We start from the raw sequence: 27,985 nt of genomic DNA, 5'->3' as shown, positions 1-27,985 counted from the left end.
TCATGTCTTTTTAAAGAAGTTGGGGGAGGTGACTTAGGGGCAGCTAGACAGTTGTCATATCACTGGCATACTAGGTGTTAAAGTATTAGATTGACTTTGCTTCCAAGGGCAGCCCACTCTACAAGGAGAGGGAAAGAAATGGCAAGTGTGCCGAGTGGTGATCGTGAACTCTGGCCTGCGCTGAAAGCACAGGGGGAATGCTTAGATGGTAATTGACCCTCCTGTGAGTAATTGTGCTCAGAAGTGTCAGTAGGCCTATTGCCTGTTGTTGGCAGTGTGATCTAGGTATCTACTCGTACCTTGTGGCAGCGAGTAGTGTCTGCGTATGTGTTGTATAACTTACTCAGTAGGTAGCTTTGACCCTAATAATCCTACATGCACAGCTTAGATCTGTTTCTTCAAATTAGGCTGGAAACAAAGCCAGGACTAGCGTCCAATCCTAGTCCATTGCTTTAAGCCTATTATTTTGCATTTCCATGTTGTGCTTGTTTTCCTGGAACTCAGGTGCCTTGTAGATCTGTACTGTCTTATTCCACGGTTCTTGTGTATCCTTCGCTTATGGAATAAATACATCTAAGAAAATTTGGTCTTTTGAGGTGAATTGAATTCAAAAAGCAATTTCTATTTAATTTACTAATTTACGGTTATTATAGAATTGAGGTATATTTCCATGGAAGACTTTTTTATATTTTTGGAAGATTTTTGGTGTTAGTAATTTGGATTCTGTCCAGTTTTGCGGTGTTGGAACATGTAGGTTTGTAGTGTTTGCTAAGAGTCATAGCTGTTAAGGAGCTCAGGGTCCACTCTTTCTTTGCAGGATGTGTTAAATTCTGGTATGTACCTGCCATCCAGGCCTTTGTAGGATGACAGTTCCTGCCACTTCGAGGGAGGCTCAGTCTTCACATTTGGAGCATCTAGAACTTGGCTTTCTTCCTCCCTCTGACCAGATAGTTACAGGGACTCCTGGCGTTGGGAGTAGCAGCAGTAGCATCAGGTAGACCGCTGGGTCTTTCCCCTCCAGTTGTTGTTGTCATCGATCACATGTGTACTCTAACTTCATTTAACATCTGTTGAACACGTTGTAGGTACTTGGCACCATGCTGGATACTAAGAATATGAAGGTGAATAAAAGCAAAGGCCCTGCTCTAAGGTGGTTACCATCTGGATTGAAAATTCTCAACTTTGAGTTTTGGGTTTATATACATGAGACAGCAGTTGTGAGCTCAGAGTTATGTAAGGGCTATCTGTGGATGTGAAAGGAGCAGTGCCGTTTAACTGGCACTGTCAGGTCCGTCTGCTTGGGCATCTTGGTGGAACCTCCAAAACTGTTAAAATAGAATTTTCAGAAAGGTAATATCATGAGTGTCCTGCAGATATGAATGGACGTGTGTCAGTGATTTTGATCCAGCTCGTTACTTAATGACGGAACTTGTAAGATGTTGGAGCCACGTCGTGTGACTCTTTGAGGAGGTAGGTATTTATAGGCAGATTAATAAAGGAATACTAGGATAAGATTGTTGAGTTAGATACAACATTAGTTAAAATCCTACAGGGACGTAAACCGTACATTTTGGATTACCTTTTCTACTGATCAGAAATTATTTGTATCTGTACCAGACAAAAATCTCTAAGTTAACTTTACAGATTTGTAAAATGGCCCCAACAGTATGGAGTAATCAGAGGTTCACACAGAGCACTGCGCTGAAAACACCCAGTAAGCTGTTTTGCTTATTTTCAAGTTTCAGCTAGTTTTTATGAAAACCGTAATTTAGATATATGTATATATGTGACAGAGTCACCATTGTTGACATTGAAAGCATAAGGATTTTTTTAAACTAACATTAAATATTCATTTCACTAGGTAGAAATGCAAATATTGAAAACTAGGTTTATAGAGAAATAATTCAGGAAATAGAAATGTGTTGTTCTTTAACTTTTAAAACAACTTCATGTAGAGCATTTAAATACATACAGAACTACAAGGGTAAAGCAGAGAAAAACGGCAGTACTGATGGATTGTTAACATTACTGCTAAATTATGTATCTTCTCTAAAAGAGCCAGAAACATAAATGCCTTCACCACTAGTCCCAAGAACCTTGGAGCTATCGTATTACTTGGAGGGAAGAAGAGCGTGGGATGTATTTGTAAATGCAGCTTATTCTCTGTGTCTTTGGAATGCCTTTGGTACTTCGTGCATGTGCTATTTGATTGTATGTCGAGAAGAATCAGTGTAATCATTCTACATGTGGGAAACATGCCTTAAAATCATTTTATCAGGTTTTGAAGTCCCTGATATTTTCCTTCTAGATGGCTTTTCTGTAAGGTGTTCTTCACCAGGCTAGCCATGGAAGAAACTATGTCTGTTGCCTTACTATGTGTAGTTACAAATGTCATAGAGAACTAGAAAGAATTCGTTCAACTACTTTGTTCCTGAGTCTGATTTGATTCAGGTTAAATATCGACTCTCCACCTCAGCCATTACTGTTTGCTCTTAGATACCTGTCTGAAACGCAAGAGGTGTGAGAAACTGTGTAAGTTAACTAATGGCAGTGTGTGGCGGGGAAAAAGAAGATGGGACATTTGATTTAGAAATGCTTTTGTGAAATCGGAAAGATTCTAGTGTTTCTGCCTTTGTACTAATGTCTGTTGGAACTGTTTTAGAAGATTGCACTGGATCTTTCTGGGGCCCAGAAGAAAAGTATAGGTGCTTTGAGAAATAAAATTGGCATCACTGATACAAGAGGATCAAGGAAGGCTTCTCTAAGGAAGTATTTGTGCTGAGTTCTGGAGGATATATTCAAATACTTACTGAGTACCTCTGTACCAGGCATCATTCTTGATACTGAGGTTGTAGCAAGGCCCCTGCTCTCGTAAAGCTTCCATTCTAAATGCATGTGGCCAGAGGCCTGGGAGAGAGAGATGGTAAAGAAGTAAACAATTATCTGAAAGATCAGTAGGCATTAACCAAACACAGTAAGGGGGAGAAAGAATTTGAGGCCTGTAAAGGTAGGAACACGACTTGTTTTAAAGAAGACTAAGTGAACAGAAGGGATGAGGCTAGTTGGGAGCTACAGGTAGACCAGGTTAAGGTCTCTACCTGAGAATAGGAAGTGCTGTAGGATTATTTATGTAACAAAGTAATTAGATTAAGGTTAATCCTGTAGGATTATTTATGTAACAAAGTAATTAGATTAACTTAATCAAAATTGGTTTTTGAAAAGGTCACTCCAACTGAAAGCTAGAAACTAATAGGAGATCCTATGATTTTCGTGACATGAGGCCTGTTCTGGATTTCCTAAAGCCACTGAATATAACAGTAGAGCTCCAGGGAGTCATTTGGAATTATTCCAAACTAATAATGACCCAAGCTGACCCAAGAGGTTCAGCTAGAACTGGATGAGCATTAGGAGTGCATTTTAACTTGCTGCATTTAGCTCCCTGTCAGCCATGATTTAGTGGTCTTCTTCTCTTTCCAGTTTAATTTTGGTGTGGTATATTTGGAGCAATAATATTCCATTAAAGTGTTTTATGCTGAGTATCCAAAGCATTACCTGTGTTACCACTTGACATAAATCAAGTGTATGTCTTTTATGTTAACCATGGCCTCTCTTGCAAGGGAACAGTAGTTTGATTATATCCTCTGTTAGGCTGCATATTTGAATCGGGAAGGAATTTTAATGGAACTAATGGATTTAGCATTATCTCATGTAGTCATGTTAAAAATTAACAACCTAAAATTCTTTTCTTTTTTTACATAAGAACATATGATAGTAAGTAGAAAGCTTTTGAAATGTATAAAGTGTTATGCATTTCACATTTTAATGTGTGGAGATGAAGCAACACAATGAAAATAACATCAAGATCTAGAAGTGAGCGCTAGTGTTGTCTGTTCAGTTTTCAGTACCCCAGTTTTCTTCGTTGAATCACTTTGTAAACTCAAACACCGCCTCTTACTTACTTAACACTTTTTAATTCTTTCTTAATTGCCTCATTAGCAGCATTTGACAGTTGCTCTCTTCCTCCTTGAAATCCTTTCCCCCATTGGCTTCCAGGACACCAGACCCTGCTGTTCCTTCTGCGTCTCCTGTTGGTTCCTCCTCGTCTCCCAACCACGTCATCCTGACCTCTCCAGGGCTCAGTCTGAGCACTTCTGTTTCTGTTTACAGTCGTTTCTTAGAGATCCTGCCCAGTCTCGTTGCTTCACATATCATCTATATCTGATTTCCAAATTTTTATTTCTGGCTCAGACCTCTCTCCTAAACTTGGATATCCAACTTTTTTCTTGATACTTCCACATAGATGTGTGATAGGCATCTCAGCCAGTACTGAGCTCCTTCTCTTCCCCCCCAAGCATGCTCGCATCTTTTGTAATATTTCCCATATCAGTAAATGGCTGCTCTGTCCTTCTAGTTGCTCAAAATAAAATTCTTGAGTTATTCTTGAATCCTGTCTTTCTTTCATAACCTAGACTGCATGGGACGGTCTTCATCAGCCATCTCCTGGAGTGTTAAAATAGCCTCTGGCTGGTCTCCTATCTTCTGTGATCACCCTGTTCCGTCTCCCTCAGCACCAGAGATAAGTGAGGTCCTGCCATTCCTTTATTCAGAGCTTGCTCATTGCTGCTCAGAATAAAAATCTGAGTCCTCACAGGGGCTTGCGAGTCTGGTCTGCCCCTCCCCTTTTACCTCTCGGACTTCGTTTACCACTGTCCCTTTTTCTGCTCTCCTCCTGCCCTACACTAACTTCCTGGTACCTGCAACACATGGACATGTTCTAGTGTTAGAGCTTTTGTACTTGCTGTTTCTTCTGCCTAGAGCAACCTTCCAGCAGGTAAAAAACATGACTGACCAGTTTACCTCCTTTAAGACTAGACAAACATCGTCTTCTCGAGAGGCCTTCTTTTGCAGCCTGTCTAAAACTGCACATCCCCTGCTTCTTGGACATTCCTATGTAGACGTTTGCAGCATGACCCGGTCCAAGCTTATCATCATCTTCCATGAACTGCGTCTCCAGTATAAATGATAGACTCAGTTCTCAAGCCAGAAACCTCATCATGTCCTTCTCTTCCCTCTCACGCTAGGCTCATGTCTAGTCAACACAGTCTTGATTCTTTCTCCTAAATTAGGAGTTTTCTAACTTTTTTTCTGTGTATCGCCAAATGAATTTTTAAAAATTTGCACATTTTTATGTTGACATCTAAAAGTTTTCATCTTTAAATTCAAATAGTTGCAGAGGATGTAATTTTGTATGTGTTCTAAATACTAAGTTCATCAGTCTTTTAAATGTATCTAATGAAATCTAAGTACCATAACAATTTGAGACTCACCATTCATCCTATTAAAATATACATGACAGTGGTTTTTTAACAGTTGGAAATTTTATATCACTCTTCTTTTCCTGTGAACTTTTCATTCCACTTCCCCCATGTAATTCTATTCTAATATAATATTTTTATGTTTGTCTTTGACCCCCTCCTTTGTATTTACACTTCTTTGCAACAAAAGTCTATTGCATTTTTTAAAATGCTCCAGTGAGAAATTTTTAAAACCTTTAGAGCTTTAAAACCTTTTTTTGGGTTGAATTATTAGTAGGACATGTTGATCAAAAGAACGTAAATGTCATGAATTTTGAAAAATAATAATCATAAAGCTTTATTGAAAATGCATTACTTAATGACATCTGTGAAGCTGTTTGTTTTTAAATTAGTTCATATTTCATGGGTGAATATTACTTATTGCTAGAATGAGACAGGGTCTTGCTGGAGTGACCAGGGTTCAGCACCAGTTCTATTCCTGTTTTCCATTTCTGTAGATGTAAGCCCTGAGAACCATTGTTAACAGAAATAAAAGAAAAATTTGAAGCAAACTCATTTTTAAAGCTTCTTTCAAATTGTATGCCAAAAATTATATTGTGATCTATCAAAAACATGATTCTTAATGATCTTTCAGCCAGCAACTCTTTTAGGTTCTTTAATTTTGTTTAAGACAAAAAGTTGGAAACCACTTGACTTGCAAAATGATTTGTTACCTGGTCTTTAGAGTTATTCGCTTTTTCATTTTCTAGCTTTTCCAGAACTTGTCAAATGAGTAATAATTAGAACTGTTCGTTTTTCACTAACAAAAAAAACTTAGAGGTACTTTGTTTAGTCTGATATATCCAAGAAAGATTGAGAAAATAAAAACAGTATTAACTTCAGTACACCTTATCCTTGATAATAGTTATTGATAAATGTATCTTACCGTATCACATTCTTTAAACATTTTCATTGAATTCTTGAGCACAGATTTAGCTCATTGTATTAGTTCTCTGTTGCTGCGTCACCAGTGGTCAGAAACCCGGTGACTTAGTGCAGCACACCATTGTCCTCACAGTCTCTGCAAGTTGGAAGTCCAGGTGCGGCTAGCTGGGTTCTCTGCTCAGGGTCTCACAGGCTGAAACCAAGGTTTTGGCTGGGGCTGTGGTCTCGTTTGAGGCTTAGGGTCCTTCTGCAAGCTCACGTGGTGGTTGGCAGAATTCATTTCTTTGCAGTTGCATCTCTTGACGCCCTCAGCTTCCTAGAGCCTGCCACCACTCCTTGCCACATGACCCTCCCTGTAACATGTCAGTTTGCTTCTTCGTGGCCAACAGCAATGCATTTGCTGCTGTTTCTTGTCTCACTTCTTGACCCTCTTTTAAAGGCCTCACCTGATTTAAGTCAGGTCCACCCAGGATAAGTTCCCTTTTGATTAACTCAAAGTCAACTGATTACAGACCTTAGTCAACCTTGCCATATATGATAACCTGATCATAGGAGTGATATCCCATCATAGTCACAGGCCCTGCCCACATTCAAGGGAAGAGAAGTATATAGGGCTTGTATACTTTGGGTGGGAATCTTGGGGGCGACCTTAGAATTCTGCCTATCACAGTCTTTCATTTTACGGAAAATATCCACCACATAACCTAATTGGTAAGGTCAGTTTTAATTGTCAAGCCAACCAGCCTAATCCTATTTATCTTCTTTCCAACAAAGTCTGACTTAATTTTTTCAATTCAAATGAATATGTTAGTACGTGTCACATGCCAACCATCTCACTTCTGAATTCTAATTGTAGGATAGAAAGATAGATAAGATGTGAAAACTTGTTTCGAATTTTTTCTGCTGAATGAAATAAGGTAATGTTGCCTTTAGTATTTCTTAAAGTTGCTTTCTTTTCTTTGTTCTCATGATCTTTTCACCTCATCAGGATGTGTTTTTTGACAATAGTCTGGGAGAGAAAGAAGCAAGGTACTTAAATGAAAAATATTTATAATTGTCTCTTTATTTAGTGTCCTAGAATTAATTAATTTATTGCACCCCAGGGCAACACAGCATGGTGAAATTCAGGCTAAGTAAGAGATCTGCCTTTCCTCAGTGAAGTGGGAGGAGGGCACTGGTGAAGGCAGGTGGGAACGCTTCCCTCCTGGAGGCAGATCTCGGAGAGCCGGCCTCTGGTAGTTTGGGTAGTGTGCTGAAGGGCAGGGATTTGGCCTCGGGAGTCTTAAACTTTGAATACAATGTATTTGGTAATAGTGATCTTTTCCCAGTTCACAGAAAAAAAGCCAATATTATTTTTTTTTAATTTTATTTTTCTCTCGTAAGCTTTTCTTAAGTCTGTGGTGCCTGCCTGCTGCAGTTTACTTCGTAGTGAGTAGTGGAAGATTGTAAAATAAATGGACTAGAGATAGAGAGGTTTTACAGGGAAAACAGCTTATGATACTTTTTGTTTTTTCTTACGAACTTGCCTATAGTTTTAAGTTTTATAGTCATTTTTCCTGCTTACTATGATGAAGTGTAACTATCTTAATACTTCATGTTCTGCTAAGAGCACTGTGACTTCCAGATGCTCTCCCACTGGAACAGGTTGGGAACCACGGATCCAACCTGCTGCTTCTTGGCTTGGCAGGCTGATGGGCTGCGTGTCCGGGAGGGTGCTCACAGATCGTTGCCATTTCATTCCAGTCAGGGGACATTTTAATGATGACAGTTTTTAGCCTCAGCTAGTGGTCTTTCTTACATGTTTAGATTATTTTATGGTTAGCCCTCACCTGAGTGTTGAGCTAAATAAAATGGGATTCTTGGCCTGTACTTACCTGCATTTTAAATAAATCTGCATTGAAAACCCATCGAGAAAGCACCTGATAAACAGCACTGACTGTAAGTGAGGAGTGAATATTCACAGACAGTAGGAATAGAGGAGCAAAGAGCGCGAGTCCCTCATTTATGACCTGTGGGAAATGGAGTCTCCAGGTATATATCCTGTGAAGTAATAACAAATTTCACGGAGTTCTTAATTTTTTCTCAGTCCCCAGATTTCAGTTAGGCCAAGAAATCTGCTTGCTACCTTGAATTTATTGATTTAACAAGTATTTAGTGAGTGCTTTCTTTATGTGAGGCATGGCATTAGGTTATGCGGGTGTCAGGAATAAAGGGGTAAGGAAATAGGAGGAAACCAAAAATGTAAGAAATAGTTCCTGACCTTAGTGGGTTTATAGCGTACAATGTGGTTTCGATTCTTGATTATACACCCTGATCAGAAAAATCGCACCTCACAATATTATATTTTTATATTATTTTAACAACTTTTTGGGAGTATAGTTGACGTACAATAAACTGCACATATTTAAAATGTACAATTTGATAAGTTTTTATATATGCATGTATCAGTGAAACCATCACAATAAAGATATGTGTATCCTTCAGCCCCATAAATTTCCTCTTGACTTTCTATGTTTCTCCCTCCCACCCCTCCCCACTCCTCATCCTCAAGCAATCACTGATGTGCTTTCCCTGCCTGTAGATTGCATTTTCCAGAGTTTTATAGTAAGGGACTCATGCAGTATATACTCTTTTGTTGTCTGGCTGCTTTCGCTCAGCATCATTATTTTGAGATTCATCCATGTTTGCATAGATCGATAGTTCATTCCTTTTCATTGCTCAGTAGTATTCCGTTGTCTGGCTGTACCACTCTTTATCCATTCACCTATTGATGTACATTTGGTTTTCAGATCTTGGCTATTACAAATAAAGATGCTCTGAAGATTTGTCTACAAGTCTATGCGTGACAGTATGTTTCCTTTTCTCTCGGGTAATTACCACAGAGTAGCTGGATCAGATAGTAGGTATATATTTAACTTTTTAAGTAACTATCAAATTGTTTTCCATCCAAACTGTTATACAGTTTTGCATTCCCACCAGCAATGTATGAGTGTTCCAGTTCCTCCCGCCAACACTTGGTATTTAATTTTACCCATCCTAATAGGTGTGTACTGATATCTTGTTTTGGTCTTAATTTGCATTTCCTTAATGATTAATAATGTTGAGCATCTTTCATGTTCTTATTTGTCATCTATATATCTTTTTTGTTGGCGTGTTTGTTCAGATCTTTTGCCCATTTTTATTGTTTGTTCTCTTATTGTTGAGTTTTGAGAGTTCTTTCTATGTCTGAATATAAATCCTTTATCAGATATATGCTCCACAAAGATTTTCTTCCAGTCTGTAGATTGTCTTTTTATTCTCTTATCTTTTGAAGAGTGGAAGTTTTAAATTTTTATGAAGTCTACCTTATCCGTTTGACTTTTTAGAGACTGTGCCTTTAGTGTCGTATCTAAGAAATCTTTGGTTAAGCCAGAGTTGCAAAAATTTTCTCCTGTTTTTTCTTCTAGAAGTAGTATAGTTCTCATTTTTACATTTAGATAGATGATCTCTTTGAGTTAATTTTTGTATATGATGAGATAATTTTGTATATATTATGTGGGTTTTTTTGCATATGAATATCTGGTGGTTCTACCATCATTTATTGCAAAGGCTATCTTTTCTCCTTTGCTAAAGGCCTTTGCACTTTTATCAAAAATCATTTGTATATGTGTGGTTTTATTTCTGGATTCTCTTCTGTTCCATTGATCTATTTGCCTGTCTTTATGTAGTGCCACACTGTTTCGATTATTGTAGCTTTATAAAAATTACTGAAATCAGGTGGTTTTAGCCCTCCAACTTTGTTCTTTTTCAGAGTCATTTTGGTTATTCTAGGACCTTTGTATTTCTATACGGATTTTAAAATCAGGATATCAATTTCTACCAAAAAACCTGCTGGAATTTTTATTGGGGTTGTGTGGAATCTATAGATCATTTGAGAGGAATTGACATCTTAACAATATTGAATCTTCCAACACATAAAATTTCTCACTTCTTTTAAAATTTCTATCAGCAGTATTTTGTAGTTGTTAGTGTTTATCTTTAGAATGAAATTTGCTGCTTTTTCTTTTTAAATTGAATTTTAACTCTTTCATAACAAAAAAGACTTCCAATATTCTTAATTGATGTTTGAGACATTTGCATCCTTGCAGAAACCTTGGCACTGAAGTGAAGACTTTGGCATAAATAAATGTCAGTCAGACTGTGTAGCCAAAGGGGTTTATTTCTACACTTTACCAGAAACTCAAATGTTAGTTGATTGAACAAATGCGTTAGCAAGATTTTTTTATTTGATTGTAAATATGGAGAACTGAAAAGTACAAATTAGGAAATAACTTTTCTGAAACTTGTCAAATCTAGTGTTTATCAGGGTAAAAAATAAAGTTTAATGCTTTTGTATTTGTCTGTGCATGAATCTATAGTATTGTGGCTCTTCTGTTTACAGTGTATGTGTAAGGAAATACCTTCTGGCACTTTAAAAATATGGTGTAACTAAAATACAGGTCTGACTTGTTAATCTACTGTTAAAGACTGAAAATTATTTTAATTGCTCTTTTTCTGACTAGTCTTTCAGAAAAAATATGATAGATGAGTTTGTTCTGCTGTGTTCATTTTATGTTCACTGTCTCTTAGGGAGCTGAGATGGTAGACACTGTGAAAGTGCCAATTATGGGTATCATTCATTGTCATCTTGATGTCCTCTTAGTATTTGTGGGTGAGATTTTAACATGCAAGAAGTTCAGCATAAGAAACTTTGATGCTTAATGTTAAAGTTGCTTTGTAGGTTATTTATTAAAATCATAATCACAGAAAAAATATCCATCCCGCTTACACATCTTAATTCTCGTGCACAGTGACTTTCACTGAGTAAGGCCCTTGGCTTTTATGGAAGGATGTTATAAGAAACAGCCTTACGAATTCTACTGTTGAACTTCCAATATAAATGTTTATTTTATATTAAAAAAGGAAAGTCTTTTTTTATTCTATTGATCTAATAGAAATACGTGGTAAGATGTGACTGTTTCCTCTTGTCATGTTAAAGAAGCACAGGATGTAAGAGGAAATATTTACTTCCCCCAAACTATTTTGAATTTATAAAAAAAATATATATTGTGGGGCTGGCCCAGTGGCGTAGTGGTTGAGTTCGTTCACTCCGCTTCGGCGGCCTGGGAACCTGGGGTTCATGGGTTTGGATCCCAGGTACAGACCTACACACCGCTTATCAAGCCATGCTGTGGTGGCGTCCAACATATAAAATAGAGGAATATTGGCACAGATGTTAGCTCAGGGTCAGTCTTCCTCACAAAAAACAAAACAAAACAAAAACATGTGTATATATATGTATATATATAGTAAAGCCTGGCTTTTTGGATGTTGATCCTATATGAATTTCCAACTGCCTTAAACACTTCTTATCCAAACTTCTAAAAGTGATTTTTACTTATTGTATGGGTTTCATGACTCCTTACTCTTTCCCACCTTTGTACTTCAAATCATGTTTCCTTATAAATTAGTTTGTATTTTATCAACATTATTCATGCAGATAAAAAGATAACTGGCTCTATAAGACTTGTTATGAAAAATAGCAGCGCCTCCTCCCTATTCACAAAAGTTTCTGCTTTCTAGAGACAGTGACTTTTAACTTTTCAAAGTGATTCGTTTCAGTATTCTACATCTCTAAGGGAGAAAAGTACTTTTATTGCTACTTCCTGATTTTTCTGTTCTGGGCATTTTCTGTTGACTTCCTACCATGAAAGGTAAGGATTTAATGTTTTTTAATACACATATACGTTCCCCCCTCTGTCCACACCCGCATACTTCCTGCCTTTCCCCCAACCCCGTGGTTGCATCTTAATTTTGGTTGGGTCAGTGTTCAGAGTTTGCATTATACGACTGTAAATGCTATTTATAGTTAAACCACTCTTTCTTTCTTACCTAACCGTTTACTTTTACTGGATTTAATAATTGTCTTATATTCTTGTTTGTGTGGTTTTCTGTGTACTTACTAATTCAGGCTCAAACTACCAGTTGTCTAAATATCCTCTCAAGATTTTTAGATCCATCAGATGCTCTATCATTGTCTTGAGGTGTTTCCTCCCAGAGCCTCTGACCTGCTCCATCTGGACGGGTAACCTTTATGTCTGCTGTACAGCTCTCATCTTATAATGTCCCTTCACTTCATCCTGGGCATTCTCTTGGCCATTCTTCTGTATTGGTTCCTTTGTTTCCTGTACCTCCTATTTTTCTCTTTCTTGATTTATACTCTTGTTTTAGTGTGGTACAAACTATAGAAGCTCCCTGAGAAAGGATGTGTGGGAGATACAGTTGTTGATCTTGTTGTATGTAAGCATGTCTTCATTTTACCATGATGTTTGGTTGATAGTTTGCTAGGACCTTATTCTAGGTCGGAGATCATTGCCTTCCAGCTTCTGGTGATGCTGTTGAAGTCTGGAGCTTGTGTAATGTCTACTTCTTTGTAGACGACCCGCTTCCTCCCTTCACCCTAAGCTTCTTGGATATCCTCTTTGTCTCCAGTGTTCTGACGTTTTAAGTTTATTCATCGAGCTGGGACTTTTGACTTATTTTATTGATAATTTCATCTCTCGATTTTCTGTTTGCTAGATGATTCTCTAACTTTTTAAAACCTTATCTATGGTGAAGTGTAACACACAGCCAGAAAATGCATAAAACATAAATATGCAATTTAAGGAACACCTCTTTAGCACTTTTCTCAGTGGGACTCTCCAGAAGGTGACCACTTCTGTGGCCATCACTGCCTTGCTCTTCTTTACAGTCTTACTCTCCAAGCGTGTGTCCCTGAACATTGCAGTTTAATTTCGTCTGATCTGGAACTTTGTGAAGAGAATCCCGTTTATATGTATTTTTATCTGCCTTCTTTCTGCCAACATTATTTTGAAGATATAGCCACGTTTTATGTAGCTTTAATTTCCTTTTTTAATTTTTTTTTTTTTGCAGTATTCCATTGTGTGGATATGCCACAATATATCTGTTGTACTCTAGATGGATATTTGAGTTTCTCTCCAGTTTGAGGGCGTTATTTATGCGCCTACTTGTACATGTCTTCTCGTAAACATGTGTGCTTATTTCTCTAGAGCAATTGTGTCCAATATAAATATAATGTAAGCCACATACATACTTTTAAATTTTCTCATAGCCACATTAAAAAAGTAAGAAGAAACAGATGAAATTGATTTTAATAATATATTTTGTTTAACCCAATAAATCTAATCATTTCAGGATGTAATTAATATAAAATTACTGAGATATTTGGCATTGTTTTTTATACTAAGTTTTGGACATCTGTTGTGTATTTTATATGTACAGCCCGTCTCAGTTCAGTGGAGTTACGTTTCAGGTGTCAGTAACCACATATGGCTGGTGTCTACTCTGTTGGACTACATAGCCCTAAGGGATCTCACTCTCTCCCTCCCTCCCTCCCTCCCTCCCTCTCTCTCTCTCTCTCTCTCTCTCTCTCTGTCACTTGCTCTCTGTCTCTCTGTCTCTCTCTCTCTCTCCACCAATGGAATTGCTGGGTTACAGGGTAGGCATATCTTGCACTTTAGTAGATAATGGCAAACTTTTCTAGAGTGATCAAGCCATTTTACCCTCCAGTAGCAGTGTGAGAGTTCCCGTTGTTCCACATAATCACCAATACTTGGTATTATCAGACTTTTTAGTTTTGCTGTCTGGTAAGTGGTAACAGTTTTCATTGTGGTTTAATTTGCATTTTCTTGATTACTCAAGAGCTAGAGCACCTTTCCACATTTATTGGCCGTTTGAATTTCATCTTTTGTGAAGTGCTGGTTTAAGTATTTTTGCCCATTTTTTCTATTGGGATTTTTAGCATCTTTTTCCTGCTGAATTTTTAGGAATTCTTTATGTATTCTGGTTGTGAATCCTTTTGTTATATTTTCTTAAAAGTGTCTTTTGATGAACATAAGTTTTAAATTTTAATGTAGTTGTTTATCAGTCCTTTCCTGTATAGGTAGTAATTTTCATGTCCTGTTTAGGAAATCATTTCCTATCCTGAGGTCGTGAAGATATTATCTTGCTTTATATCATCAGAATTTTATTAGGTCTATTTATTTAATAGGTCTAAAAAATACAACTAGAATTCATTTTTGTGTAAACTGTGAATAAGAGTTGAGTTTCATTCTTCCCCGTATGGGTATCCAGTTGTTCACTATTCATCCACTTCCCCCACCTTCTCATGACACCCGCCCACCCTCCTGGTTCTTAGTGCCATCTTGTGGAAAATCAAGGGTCCATATACCTGTGGGCTTGTTTCTGTCCTCTCTCTCCTGTTCCATTCATCTGTTTGTCTATCATTATACTAATATCATATTCTTAATTACTGTAGCTTTGTAGTAAATCCCAATAATGATTGGAGCAAGTACTTGTGCTTCTTTAAGAGTGTATGACTGATTTTCTTAACCTTTTGCATTCCCATATAAGTTTTGCAATTATCTTGTCAGTTACAGCAAAACAACTTTTTTGGTTTTGACTCTGATTTTATTAACTCCGTGGATTAGTTTGAGGAGAATTGATATATTTACAATATTAAGTCTGATAATTCATGAACGTCGTATTATTTACTTAAATCTTTACTTTCTCTTGGAGTCTATAGTTTTCTCCCTGGGAGTCTTATACTTCTTTTGTAAGATTTGTTCCAAGGTACCTGATATATTTTTTTATTCTATTGTAAATGATAGTACTTTTAACTTTTATTTTCTAACTTTGTTGCTGTTACATAGAAGTAAAACTTTTTTATTAATTAAAATAATTTGTACAATATTTTTGATTTTTCTTCACAGATATATTAGTCTGGGGTCTCCTGAGAAACAGAAACACACACAAACTTCCTCTCTTTCCCTCTCTGTCTCTGAGGCAGAGAAGTCCAAGATGCGCAGTCAGTCAGCTGGAGACCCAGGAGAGCTGATGGTATACTTCTAGTCCCAGTCCAAAGACAGAAGCCCAGAATCGTGGCCCAAAGACAGTCAGGCAGAGAGAAGGAATTCTTTCTTACTTAGGCTTTTATTCCATTCAGGCCTTCAAGGGACTGCTTGAGGCCCACCCACATTGGGGAAGGCACTCTGCTTTACTCAGCCTGGCAATTCGGATGTTAATCTCATCCAGAAACACCCTCACAGGCACACGCAGAAATAACGTTTAACCAAATGCATGTCTGGGCACCCTGTGGCCCAGGCAAGTCGACACATAAAATTAACTGTCACAATGGGCAATCAAATCGTGTAAATTTGTTTCTTTCTTTCTAATTCTTATACGTTTACTTCTTGTTCTTGCTGTACTGTGCTGGCCGGGACCTCCAGTACAATGTGGAATAGAAATGATAACAGCGAGTATCCTTGCCTTTTTCCTGGTCTCAAAAGGAAAGCTTTCACTATTTCACCATTATCTATGCTGTTTATTATAGCTTTTTTCTAGGTATCCTTCACCAAATTAAGTAATAAGTTCATTGGGAGATTTTACTATGAATGAATGTTGAATTTTTTTAGATGCTTTTCTGCATCTATTGAGATCATATTATTTTTCTTTTTTTATCTGTTAACATGGTGAATTACTTTGCTTGATTTTCCAACATTAAACCAACTTTACATTCCTGGGATAAACCAAACTTGGTTGTGTTGTATAGTTTTTTAAATATATTATGGAATTTTGTTAGTTGATATGTTATTTAGGCTTTTGTTTCTAGGTGCATGAGTGAAAATGGCCTATAATATTTATCTTTCTTTTTGACTTTTTCTATCAAGGCTAGCCTCAAGATAAGTTGGGAAGTCTTCTTCTTTTTTCATTTTCTGGGAAAGTTTGCTTTAGATTATTGCATTTCTTCCTTAAATGTTTGATGAGTTTGTTAGTGAAGCCATCTAAGGCCCATATAATGAGCTATAAAGGCAAGTATCAATAAATGTCAGAAAAGTGAAATCATAGAAAGTATGTTTTCTGACCACAATGTGATTATTCTAGAAATCAGCAAGAAAAGAAAAAAAAAAGACTTTAAAAAAATCCCATATGTTTAGAAATTAAGAAACATACTTTTAAATTCTAAAGGTCAAAGAAGAAACAATAATGGAAATTAGAAGCTATTTTGAACTGGATGATTTAAAAAAATATTCCATGTCAAAATCTGTGGGTTTTTTACAAAAGTAATTCTTAGAGAAATATACATATTACAGAAGAAGAAATGTTGAAAAATAATGAGCTAAGTATCTATCTCAAGAAGTTAGAAAAAAGAACTAACAAGCAGAAGAAAAAATGAAGATGAGCAGATATAAATGAAGTATAAAACTAACATAAAATAGGAAAGATCAACCTAGCCTAGTTCTTGAAAAGATTAATCAGATTGATAAACCTCTAAGAGACGGATCAGAGAAAATGAACACATGTGTAACTGGTATTAGGAGTGAAAGAAAGTCTGCCCTCTAGATCCTAGGGGTTTACAAAATACAAGAGGCTGTAATGAACAGTGTTAGGCTAAATTTTGAGAATTTAGATGAAGTAGACAGCTTCAGCTTCATGCTATTTTCTTTGTGGGAAGGTTTTTAATTACTGATTCAGTTTTTCAAAACTTGGAGACTGTTTTAAGTTTTCTGTTAATTTTTATGTCAGTGACACTGATATCCTTCTAATAGCATGGAATAAAAAGTTAGAGCAATACTTAGTTCAGTCATTCAACAGATTTTGCATGACACCTACCATATACACTCGGCCATATTTGTTCCTTATTCCTCATATCTAGTTCGACTGGGTTATTTTTTAGGACAGATTAGTAGGTTCTAACTTTAAAGAATTTAACAACAAAGAAGGCTCAGCACAGCCACATGACGACAACAAGGGGCATGTAGCATTGTGAGGGGAAGCGGACTAGCGGTCACTTCCCAGAGCAGCTCTGTAACGCGTCAAGTGGTGTGGTTATTCAGAGAGCCTCTGTTGCTGGGTCACGACAGTGTCTGTGGACTTCTAGTAGATCTGCTGGTTAATTTCCAAGTGTCTGTGAGTCCACTGAGATTGTGTAGAATCTTTTATGTGTCTGTACTTTCTGGTGGTAGGGAGGAAGGGACCTATGGCTTTCAACAGAATTTCATAGTCCAGAGAAGTTTGAGAACCACTGCACTGTGGGTTAAGAAAAGTTTATAGAGACCAACAAAGACAGGGTTTTTTGTTCATTTTTTGTGTTTTCTGTCTATATTTGAGTAACCATTCTAATAAAGTAGTATTAGTTATATATAAGGTTCTCTGATTTTTGTTCAATAAATATTATTTTGCCTGTACTTTAACTGAGAACTTTTTTTTTAAAGGTTCAGGAGCAGGTACATCCCAATCTCTCAGCTAATGAAGAATCTCTCTATTACATTGAAGAGCTGATTTTTCAACTGCTTAATAAATTATGCATGGCTCAGCCAAGGACTGTTCAAGATGTGGAGGTAAAAACTACTTTGTTATTTCAAAAAGCCACTGAACCACTGTACAAATTAATTTTTGTATCTAAATCTCTATCATTCTAAATTGTGGAAAAGAACTATTGATAGGCCCAATAACAGGTGCAATTCACAGACCTTCTATAGAGCAAAAAAAGCCAGATCTCAGAGAGTACATGCTGTATGATACATTTATATGAAGTGCAGAAACAGCTGAAATTAATGGTGATAGAAATCAGGATGGTGGCTGCCTATGAGGGGTAGAGATTGAGATGATAGACATGTTGTGTATTTTGATTAGGGTGCTGGTTACCCAGGTATAAGCATTTTTCAAAACTTACTGAATTGTACAATTAAGATCTGTGCATTTTACTGCATATAAATGTTATCTCAATAAAGGACTAGTATAAATCTTACGGATATTTACTCATTGTTGGAAAATACATATATGTATACCTCTAAAAGATTATGTGTGAATTAATGCGAAAATACTTGTTTTGGCTTGGTTACATGGGAGTATTTTTAGATTTTTAGAAATATGTATCACAGTTTTCAAAAATTACTTTTGTTGGGGCTGGCCCCGTGGCCAAGTGGTTAAGTTTGTGCACTCAGCTTCAGCGGCCCAGGGTTTCGCTGGTTCGAATCCTGGGCGCGGACATGGCACTGCTCATCAAGCCATGCTGAGGCGGCATCCCACATGCCACAACTAGAAGGATCCACAACTAAAAATACACAACTATGTACTGGGGGGCTTTGGGGAGAAAAAGGGAAAATAAAATCTTAAAAAATTACTTTTGTTGCTATACTCTTTATATCACCTTTCTTTTGAAAATTGTTTCTATAATAAGGCAGTGACTACTAGTGTGAAGGAAAATCTCAGTTTGGAGTAATTGAGCTATTAAGATTTTCAGGGACTCTGGGAGTTAAAGCATTTGTTTCTCTATTCTCTGTTGTAAGAGTTGGACATTAAATAAATATAATAAAAGCATATTTTTAAATATACTCAAAGCTGAGAATATAATTTTAGAAATAGGAAGTCCTGGTAAATTGGATGTTGTTAGTTATTGTTCATGCCAATCACTGGTTAAATTTGAGATTAGATGAACCATAGTAGTAACTTAAAAGGCTTGCGTTCTTTTTGCCAAGCCCTTGTATTTGCTTAAGCCATTCTGAGCTCCGTACCCGCTTGATCCTCTAAGAGGTACATGATCTCTCTTCTTTTAAAAATTCTTCTCTATATTTGAAGCTCTAAGATTAGCAAAAAGAGAGTAACTGGATAATAATTGGTAATGAGTTAACAACTCCTGCCAGGTAAATTTTAACCCTAGAAACCTTACTGTGAAACCACCGATAGAGTATTTTGTGCTAGCTTTAATCTCTCCTAAAGTTATTACTTTTTACTGTTTCCAGTTCCATCTTAATTATGCTTACACTTAAACTTTTTTCTTTACCCATGGGAATTATGTGGAAAAATCTTGATAGTCCTATTGGTATTTTTTTCTAAAAAAAAGTTCATTAGAAAAATTATTACAGGAATCAGAACATGTTATATCACTGTTATCTGCTAGCATTAAGGATGCTGATAAAGTTTAATTTTGTATGAATTTTCTTTGATGAGCACTTCTGTTAACAATAATACTGCTGTAATCTGAACAGGAACGAGTTCAAAAGACCTTTCCGCATCCAATTGATAAATGGGCTATTGCTGATGCACAATCCGCCATAGAGAAACGAAAACGAAGACACCCTCTCTTACTGCCTGTGGACAAAATCCATCCTTCATTGAAGGTAATAAAAAACTTAAACATTGAGGAAGTTCTTCGTAACAAAAAATACTTTATATAGTGTTGATATATTTATATAGTGTTTATATGGCATGGTCTGTGTTATTGTGTATGTGCACTTGCATGTGTGTATACTTGTACATACACATATATACGTACATGTATTTCTTAATAGGTGTACAAAGTAAAAATAAATATGCTTTGATAAAATCAGATTGCCTTTTCAATAATATTAAAAGTTAATGATAAGCATTAATGCATCTTTGTAGCGTCTTCTGATGACTGCTAGCCCTGACTGGTTTTCAACCTTTTGTTGATTGAGAAAATACAGAATGTCAAAAGCTACTGTCAGTTCAGAACTGTTTTTAAATTAATCTATTTATTACATATATTTTTATGTACATTGGAAAAGTAGGCTAGGGAATATTCTTTTGCCTGTAGAAAATGTTTGGTGCACATAGATTTGAATACCTCTTGGTAGCAATTTCAAGACCCTCCTCCCCCAATAGAAACCATTGTACTTTGTTGATACTGGTTAAAGCAGGGTCCTTGAAGACAGCAGATACTTGTCACATGGGTTTTGGACAAGGTATTAAGAGGTTTTCAGTGAAGGCCAACCCAAGATTTATGTATTAGAATCAGCTCTCTCTTCTCTTTGATGCTAAAGGCAGATTTGTTAGATCACATGTCTCTCTAAAGAAAAGCCCCTGATGCTGGACCAGTGGCTGATTTTATATCCTGTGGCACCTATAAGTTTAGACATGGTTTATAGAAAGTTCTTTATAAGCAAGAATGTTAAATAAAATTTTTAAGTATCAGGGCCGGCCCCGTGGCCAAGTAGTTGGGTTCGCACGTTCCGCTTCAGCAGCCCAGGGTTTCTCTGGTTCGGATCCTGGGCACGGACCTGGCTCCGCTCGTCAGGCCACGTTGAGGTGGCGTCCCACATGCCACAACTAGAAGGACCCACAACTAAAAATACACAACTATGTACCAGGGGATTTTGGGGAGAAAAAGGAAAAATAAAATGTTAAAAAAAAAATATTTTTTTAATTGTTTAACTACTACTTGACAGTGCCATTTTTTGGAATTAAATTGTTTATTTTTTCTGCAGGAGGTTTTAGGGTACAAAGTGGACTACCATGTGTCCCTGTATATTGTGGCTGTACTGGAGTATATCTCAGCTGATATTTTAAAATTGGCTGGTAATTATGTTTTTAATATTCGACATTATGAAATATCTCAGCAGGACATTAAAGTGTCAATGTGTGCAGATAAGGTAAGTGTTAAAGATATTTCACCTTTACTTGAATAATAATGATTGTATGTCACTTCTACCTTCGCCTTTTTTTTATAAATGATTATTTTAGTAGGTTTTGTAATTCCTGGTATTGGAAGACAGAAAAATGCTGGCTTTACAGACTAACCATGATATTTCCAAGTTTTTCAGCATCTGATGGGGAGAATCTCTTTTTTTCCCCATCACAGATCTTTTACCTACAGGAAGAAACATCCAACCATCAAAGCAGTTTTAAGAAAAGCAATTTGAGTTTCATATTTTTAGAAAGAAAAAGTATATGGAGTATTCAGATACTTTTAAGTATAAGAAGTGGTTTTGTTAAACATACTGTGATTTCACAGTAGTTTAGTGGGGCACAGGGAGAGAGGAAAAGACTTGGCAATGCCCAAGTTTCTTCCTTCTGATAGTTTTTTGTTACTGGTTTGCTTCTTCCTTGACTATAAGCTACTGGGGAAAGAAATTGATTCTTTATTTTCCTCTCTCCTCCTTTTGTTCCCTTTCTACTTTTCCTTCTTTTTTTTCTTACTTTTTAAATCAACGTTTTTGAGTACCTCTTATGTGCTAGTCACTGCCCTGAGCATTGAAGATGCAAGTGAGCAAGTCAGCAACCCCTGTGTTAGAAGGAATTGATTTTAGTGGGAAATAGAAATATTGTAAACAAGTAGTTGGAGTACAATGTAATTAAAGCTATTATACAAATAAATCAGAGGTCCAGTGGAGACTATAACGTGGGGGAGAACAGGAACACCTCACAGAAAAAATGGTTAAACTAGACCTGTAGGCATGAATGACCCCCAAGACCTGGCGCGTGCCAGTGGTGCTCTACCTGGACTGCACGTCACAATTACCAGGAGCTTTTAAAGAAGACTGATGCCTGCATCCCACCCGCAGAGATTCTGGTCTCCTTAGCCTGGTGGGACCGCCAAGCCTCAGTGTTTTCAAGTTTTTTGAAAGCACCCAGGTGATTCTGATGTGCGGTTATGATTGATAGCCATTGTACCGTATGCCGTGCCATAGTCTCAGAAAGGATTTTTCACTGAAATTTTCTAGTAGAAATTCCTTGTTATTTCTATTTTGACTTCTAAAATTACGATTAAATTTTTTTTTACTTTGTTTCTCTCTCAAGCTTTTAGAAACGTTGCAAGTACAATAAAAGTACTGCCCTGTGTCCTGCGCTTGAGAGTAAGTTGCCAGTATAGTGCAGTGTGTCCTACAAGCAGAAATATACTCCTCCATAACCACGGTATGACAATCAAAATCCAGGAAATTAATGTTGACGTCTTATGCCTTCTAATCCTCAGACCCTATAGAAATTTTGCCACTTGTCCCAATGATGTCCTTTTATAGCAAAATGAACCAGTCCAGAATCATAATATTTCGTTATCATGTCTTTTTTCTCCTGCTTCAGTCTGGAACAGTTCCTTATTCTTCCTTTCACTCTTAGGACCTTGACACTGTAAGAATTACACCAGTTTTTGTTTAAAATGCCCTTTACTTTAGTTTTTTCTGATGTTTTCTCTTGATTAGATTCAGGTTATGGATTTGTGGCGGGAATATCATAGAAGTGATGTTGTGTTCTCCCCTTGCATTTTCCCACATGGCACACAATTTTGATGCATCATGTTACTGGTGATGTTCACTTTGATCATCTGATTAAGGAGTTTTGTGCCAGGCTTCTCTACTGTGAAGTATTCTTTTCCTTTTTTTTAATTAATAAATGTTTTGTGGAATATTTTGAGACTGTGTGAATATCTTGTTCCTTATCACACTTTAAATTTATTTGTTTATTTTAATATGGACTCATGGATTGTTGTTTTATTCAATGGGCCATAACCCATTATTTATTTATTTGGATATTCAGATTGTTCCAGATTTGTCCAATGGGAGCTCCTTTAAGTTGGCTTCTCTGTTCTTATTGTTCTTTGAACACTCTTTTGACATAAGACATTCCAGGTTCAGCGTATTCTTTACCTGCTGCTCAAGCCTGGAATTAGCTGTTTTCTAAAAATTCTGGTTCCTGGTAGAAGAGAATGATACTTAGAAACCAAGATCTGGGTGCTAGATGAGCTCATTGCTATTGGAGTGTCACTGCTCTCGTCTCTTAGAGGCCAGAGTTAGGGAATATGTGTGTTTGTATATATGTATTTGTGTGTGTGTGTATACATTATATATATACATGTCTATTTCTTATCTGTCTTTATAGGAGTTCACAGATCTCTCCAATCCAAATTCAATACCACAGGGTTCATTTTAGCCTTCCCTTTTTCATATTTGTAGCTCCCTTCTCTGATGGCGAAAAACCTGGCTCCCATTTTTCTTAATGTATTTTCTTATTTGATCATTATTCTGTATATAACCAATCTCTCAGCAGGCCTCTCTCCTCCCACTGGTGTAGGCACCCTCCTTAACCCTATTTTCACTTAGAAACCCTTCTCCCCCCTTTGTATACGCTCTCCTTACCCCACTCAGGTTCTGACAATCCCGTGTTGGGCTGCTGCTGGGCCAGCTTCCCATGCAAATGCCCTCCTTACCCACTTGGGCTCCACCACCCTGCATCAAGGTGCCGTTTCGTGGACGGTCTCAGTACCCCGATGGGTCCTGTGTCAGGTTGGCCCCTCTACAGGCACCCTCCTTACGTCACCCTGAGGTGGGCCGTCACAGCGTTTCCCACCACCACCTGTAGGGACTCCTGCCTTATTTGCCCTGTTCCTCTCCGGCTCACCCCCACCACTGGCCTTGAACAAAATTGTTGAGGAACTGTGGGAAGGAGAGATTTTATACTATATTTGAAGTTCACCTTTTCCATGACTCTTTTTAAAGGCAAAAGCAATTAAATTCTAAACAATTACACAGTTTCAGAAACAAGAGAGACTGAATCCTCACAATGAACTGACAAGTGATCACATAGCCTCTGTTTGGGCACTGGGAAACTCATTTCTCACAAAACTGTTCATTCATTTTTATAAAATTCTAGTTAGGTGAAATGTCTTTCCTGTGCAAGGTTAAAATAACTTCTCTATTAACTTTCATTCATTCATTCTAATTCTGTCTTCTAGACTACATTGAATAAGACCAAACTGTTTTTCAGAATAAGTCTTTCAGTTATCTGAAGCATTTTTCCATGTACTAAATCTTCACCTTTCAAGACTTCAAAAAACAGTCTTCATGTGACAAGCTTTTCAGATCCCATTGTTAATCCTGCTCTCAGACTGCCGTTTCTAAAACTCAATACAATGGTCTGGATTTGGTCTGACCAACACTGAGTACAACGAAACGCCCACCTTCCTTGTTCTATATGCCATTCTTTTATAATTTGAGCGTCAGTTATTTGGCATCCATGTCATTCTATTTACTTAGTGAGTTTGCAGATGTCTAAACTCCCTAGGATTTTTCACATGACGTACTATTGTGTTATATCTTTGATTTCTAAAAACTTGTGCTGTTGATTTTTTTTCATGTAAGTTTGAACTCAAATTTATACCTAGAAAATTTCATACCGTTGTTCAAGAGACTATGCTCCAGCATATCGATGTTATAAAAATCTAGTTTTGTCATTCACCATTTTAGATATCCTACTTAGCTTTTTATAGGTTTGCAAATGTGAGAAACTTTGTTTTTGTTGGAATTATTTATTAAAAATATTGAAAAAGAGTATGAGATTTCTCATATTCGTTATTAGAGGTGTTCTTCTGGGTTAATAAAGTACTACTTTTTTTCCATTAAGGTCTTTTAGTCAGCTACTATTTCACCTCTTGTCTAATTCAGAAGTTAATAGACTCTCTGTAAAGGACCAGAGGGTTAATATTTTAGGGTTGTGTGCCATACAGTCTCTCTTGCAACTGGTCATCTTTGCCTTGTAGCAGGAAGGCAGTTGTAAACAAATAAATGTGGGCTGTGTTCCAGTAAAACTTTATTTACAAAAACAGGCAATGGATTCAGTATGGCCTGTGGGCTATAAGTTTGCCCATCCTTTTCTACCGTGATCCCAAGTTTGTCATAAGAGACTGTTGTATGCTTAGCTAGAATCCAGGTGCCTTTATTTGTGGATCTAGTCGTGTGAATGGAATAATGAGATTAGTGTGACATGGTATGAGCTTAGTAAATCTAAACTGATTTCTAGTGATCACCATTTCAAGAGCTCACAAACCATCTGTTTAATAAGCTATTTGAATAAATGATTTCTAGGAATCTGTATAATTTTCCAGACAGGAACTTGAAATCAACCTTTTTTCTTTACATTTAAAAATAAAAGCAACATTTGACTATTATGCGGTATTCTGACACATCAAAGATTGCTGAGGATAGTTAGATGATCACAGGAAAGGATTGTGGCACTCAACCTGTACTATACATGTCACTATTAAGGAAAATGATATTCAGGCTGGAAAAATAGAAGAGATGTGCTTAAGAGGAAAATTGATGTTTAAGAAAGGGGCTGGCTCGGTGGCACAGCAGTTAAGTGCGCACGTTCTGCTTTGGCAGCCTGGGGTTTGCCGGTTCGGATCCCTGATGCAGACGTGGCACCACTTGGCAAGCCATGCTGTGGTAGACATCCCACATATAAAGTAGAGGAAGATGGGCACGGATGTTAGCTCAGGGTCAGTCTTCCTCAGCAAAAAGAGGCAGGGCTAATCTGCCTCAAAAAAAAAAAAAAAAGGACACGAAGGGTCATGTCAGCAACATGGCGGTGTGAGCTCACGTGGGACTCTCTCCCCTCCAAATTACAACCAAAAAGAGCAACTGCTTTCCAACCAAAAAAAAAATCCTAATAACAGAAATTGGCAGAGACCCACAGCAGCCAAACGATGGAAGGCAGAGAGGCTGGAGCCACCCTCGGAGGAGCTGGAACGGGGTAGGAGAGAACTTTACTCCCTCCCCTAGAGACTGGGATCACTGAGGTGGGTGCAGGAAGGAGCGGGTGCGGGAAGGAGCAGGGGAGGGGCCGCGCATCCAGGGATTTTCCAGGACTCCCACCGCCGGTGCAGTGGAAACCTGCTAACGGGGAAAGCTTTCGTGTGGGGGACCCCAGCAAGCCAGGGCCCCAGGAGACCAGAGAGCGAGAGCTGATCCAGTCCAGATCAGCATGAGTGAAAGTGCCCCTCCTCCCCCAACCCACACTGCACGCCCCCATCGGGGCTGAAGGTGGAGGGCTCAGAACGCAAGCCGCTTGACCCCCATCTAGTGGTGACAGGCTGTAACTGCAACTGAATAATAGCATCATGCGCAAAAACCGCTTCTCTACCATCCAGCAATTTATAAAAGCTCCAGTCCCAAAGGAAAACAATAAAAATACAGAAGTAGGTCCTGAGGACTTGGAAATAGGTAAACTAAGTGAAGATGACTTCAAAATAGCTATCATGAAAATATTCAATGAGTAAAGGGAAATATAGAGAAACAAGTCAATGAGTTCTGGAGTTACTTCACAAAAGAGATTGAAATTATAAAGAAGAATCAATTAGAAATACCAGCGATGAAAAATACAATGGATCAGATAAAACAAAATACGGATTCTCTGAATGCCCGTGTAGACACCATAGAGGAGAAAATTAGCATAATCGAAGATAGACAAGCTAAATGGCTCCAGAAAGAGGAAGAAAGAGAACTAAGAATTTAAAAAACCTGAAGAAAATCTCAGAGAAATAGCTGACTCAATGAGAAAATGCAACTTAAGAGTCATCGAAATTCCTGAGGGCGTGGAAAAGGAAAATGGAGCAGAAAGTGTGCTCAACGAAATAATAGAAGAGAACTTCCCGAATCTAGGGATTGAGAGAGAAATGTATGTGGAGGAAGTTTTCAGATCTCCTAGATTTGTCAATGTAAAAAGACCTACTGCAAAGCATATAGTAGTAAAAGTGGCAAAAATGAAGGACAAAGAAAGAAAACTCAGGGCAGCAAGGCAGAAGAAAATAACCTACAAAGGAACCTCTATCAGACTTTCAGCAGATTTCTCTACAGAAACCTTACAAGTTAGGAGAGATTGGAGTATTCAAAACTTTAAAGGATAAAAATCTTCAGCGAAGAATACTCTATCCAGCAAAAATATGCTTCAGATATGAGGGAGAAATTAAATCTTTTCCAGACAAACAAAAGCTAAGGGACTTTGTAGTCACAAGACCTCCACTACAAGAAATCCTCAAGAAGGCTCTCATACCTGAAAAAAAGAAAAAAAGGGATGAAGTGGTCACAAAACACAGAGTAGGGAGACAGATAGAGTCTGAATAGGATAGCAAATATTCAAGTATAGCATTAGGATAAAGGGAAGTAAATCACCAAAGCAAAGACAGTCTTATCACTCTAACCACAAATTCACAACACAAGTTGGAATAAGAGATGAAAATAATAATTTAGGAGGGGAGGAGGAAAGGGACTGAAACAGTCTAGCCTAAGGAAGTAAGAGACCACCAGAAAATGGACTATGTTATACATGAGATTCTGAATACAAACTTCAGGGTAGCCACTAAACTAAAAAACAGAACAGAGACACAAAACATAAATAAGGAAAAATCTAAGAAACCCAGCATGAGAAATTGCAGTAGTCAATGGGTAGGCTAAAACACACAGGACGAGAAACAAAGGAAACACAGGAAAACAGGAAAACGAGCAACAGTATGACAGCATTAAGCCCTCATGCATCAATACTCACCCTCAACGTAAACGGACTGAACTCTCCAATAAAAAGACACTGAGTGGCAAAAGGGATTAAAGAACAAGATCCAACAATTTGTTGCCTCCAGGAAACACACCTCAGCTCCAAGGACAAACACAGGCTCAGAGTGAAGGGCTGGAAGACAATACTCCAAGCTAATAGCAAACAAAAGAAAGCAGGTGTCGCAATACTTATATCAGACAAAACAGACTTCAAGATAAGGCAGGTAAAGAGAGACATAGAGGGACAATATATAATGATCAAAGGGACACTTCATCAAGAAGGTATAATGCTTATAAATATCTATGCACTCAACACAAGAGCACCAAAGTTCATAAAGCAACTATTAACAAACCTAAAAGAAGATATCAAAAATAACACAATAATAGTAGGGGACCTCAACATCCAACTCATATCAATAGACTGATCATCCAGACAGAAAATCAACAAAGAAACAGTGGAGCTAAACGAAAAGTTAAAACAGTTGGACTTAATCGACATATATAGAACACTTCATCCAAAAAGCTGAATGCACGTTCTTCTCAGGTGCGCATGGAACATTCTCAAGGATAGGCCATATGTTGGAA

The 27,985-nt window shown here is 37.5% G+C and overlaps 1 protein-coding gene across 3 annotated transcripts in view; it reads left to right on the top strand.

The window, feature by feature from the left end:
- The window catches only part of SOS2 (SOS Ras/Rho guanine nucleotide exchange factor 2), an 88,476-nt gene that overhangs the window by 1,185 nt on the left and 59,306 nt on the right, over nucleotides 1-27,985 (top strand). For 2 of the 3 annotated variants that reach the window (XM_023624853.2, XM_023624861.2), the window contains exons 2-4: nucleotides 17,552-17,677; nucleotides 19,328-19,459; nucleotides 20,567-20,731. In XM_023624853.2, coding sequence (XP_023480621.2) covers nucleotides 17,552-17,677; nucleotides 19,328-19,459; nucleotides 20,567-20,731 — 423 coding nt within the window. Of the gene's footprint in view, nucleotides 1-15,049; nucleotides 15,177-17,551; nucleotides 17,678-19,327; nucleotides 19,460-20,566; nucleotides 20,732-27,985 lie in introns of all 3 variants that reach the window. The other variant, XM_070242506.1, reaches the window with a different exon arrangement.

Source organism: Equus caballus, chromosome 1, assembly GCF_041296265.1.
Source record: "Equus caballus isolate H_3958 breed thoroughbred chromosome 1, TB-T2T, whole genome shotgun sequence".
NCBI classification, from domain to species: Eukaryota; Metazoa; Chordata; class Mammalia; order Perissodactyla; family Equidae; genus Equus; species Equus caballus.
The sequence above is the reverse complement of the archived record's forward strand: the minus strand, read 5'-3'. Positions and strand labels throughout refer to the sequence as shown.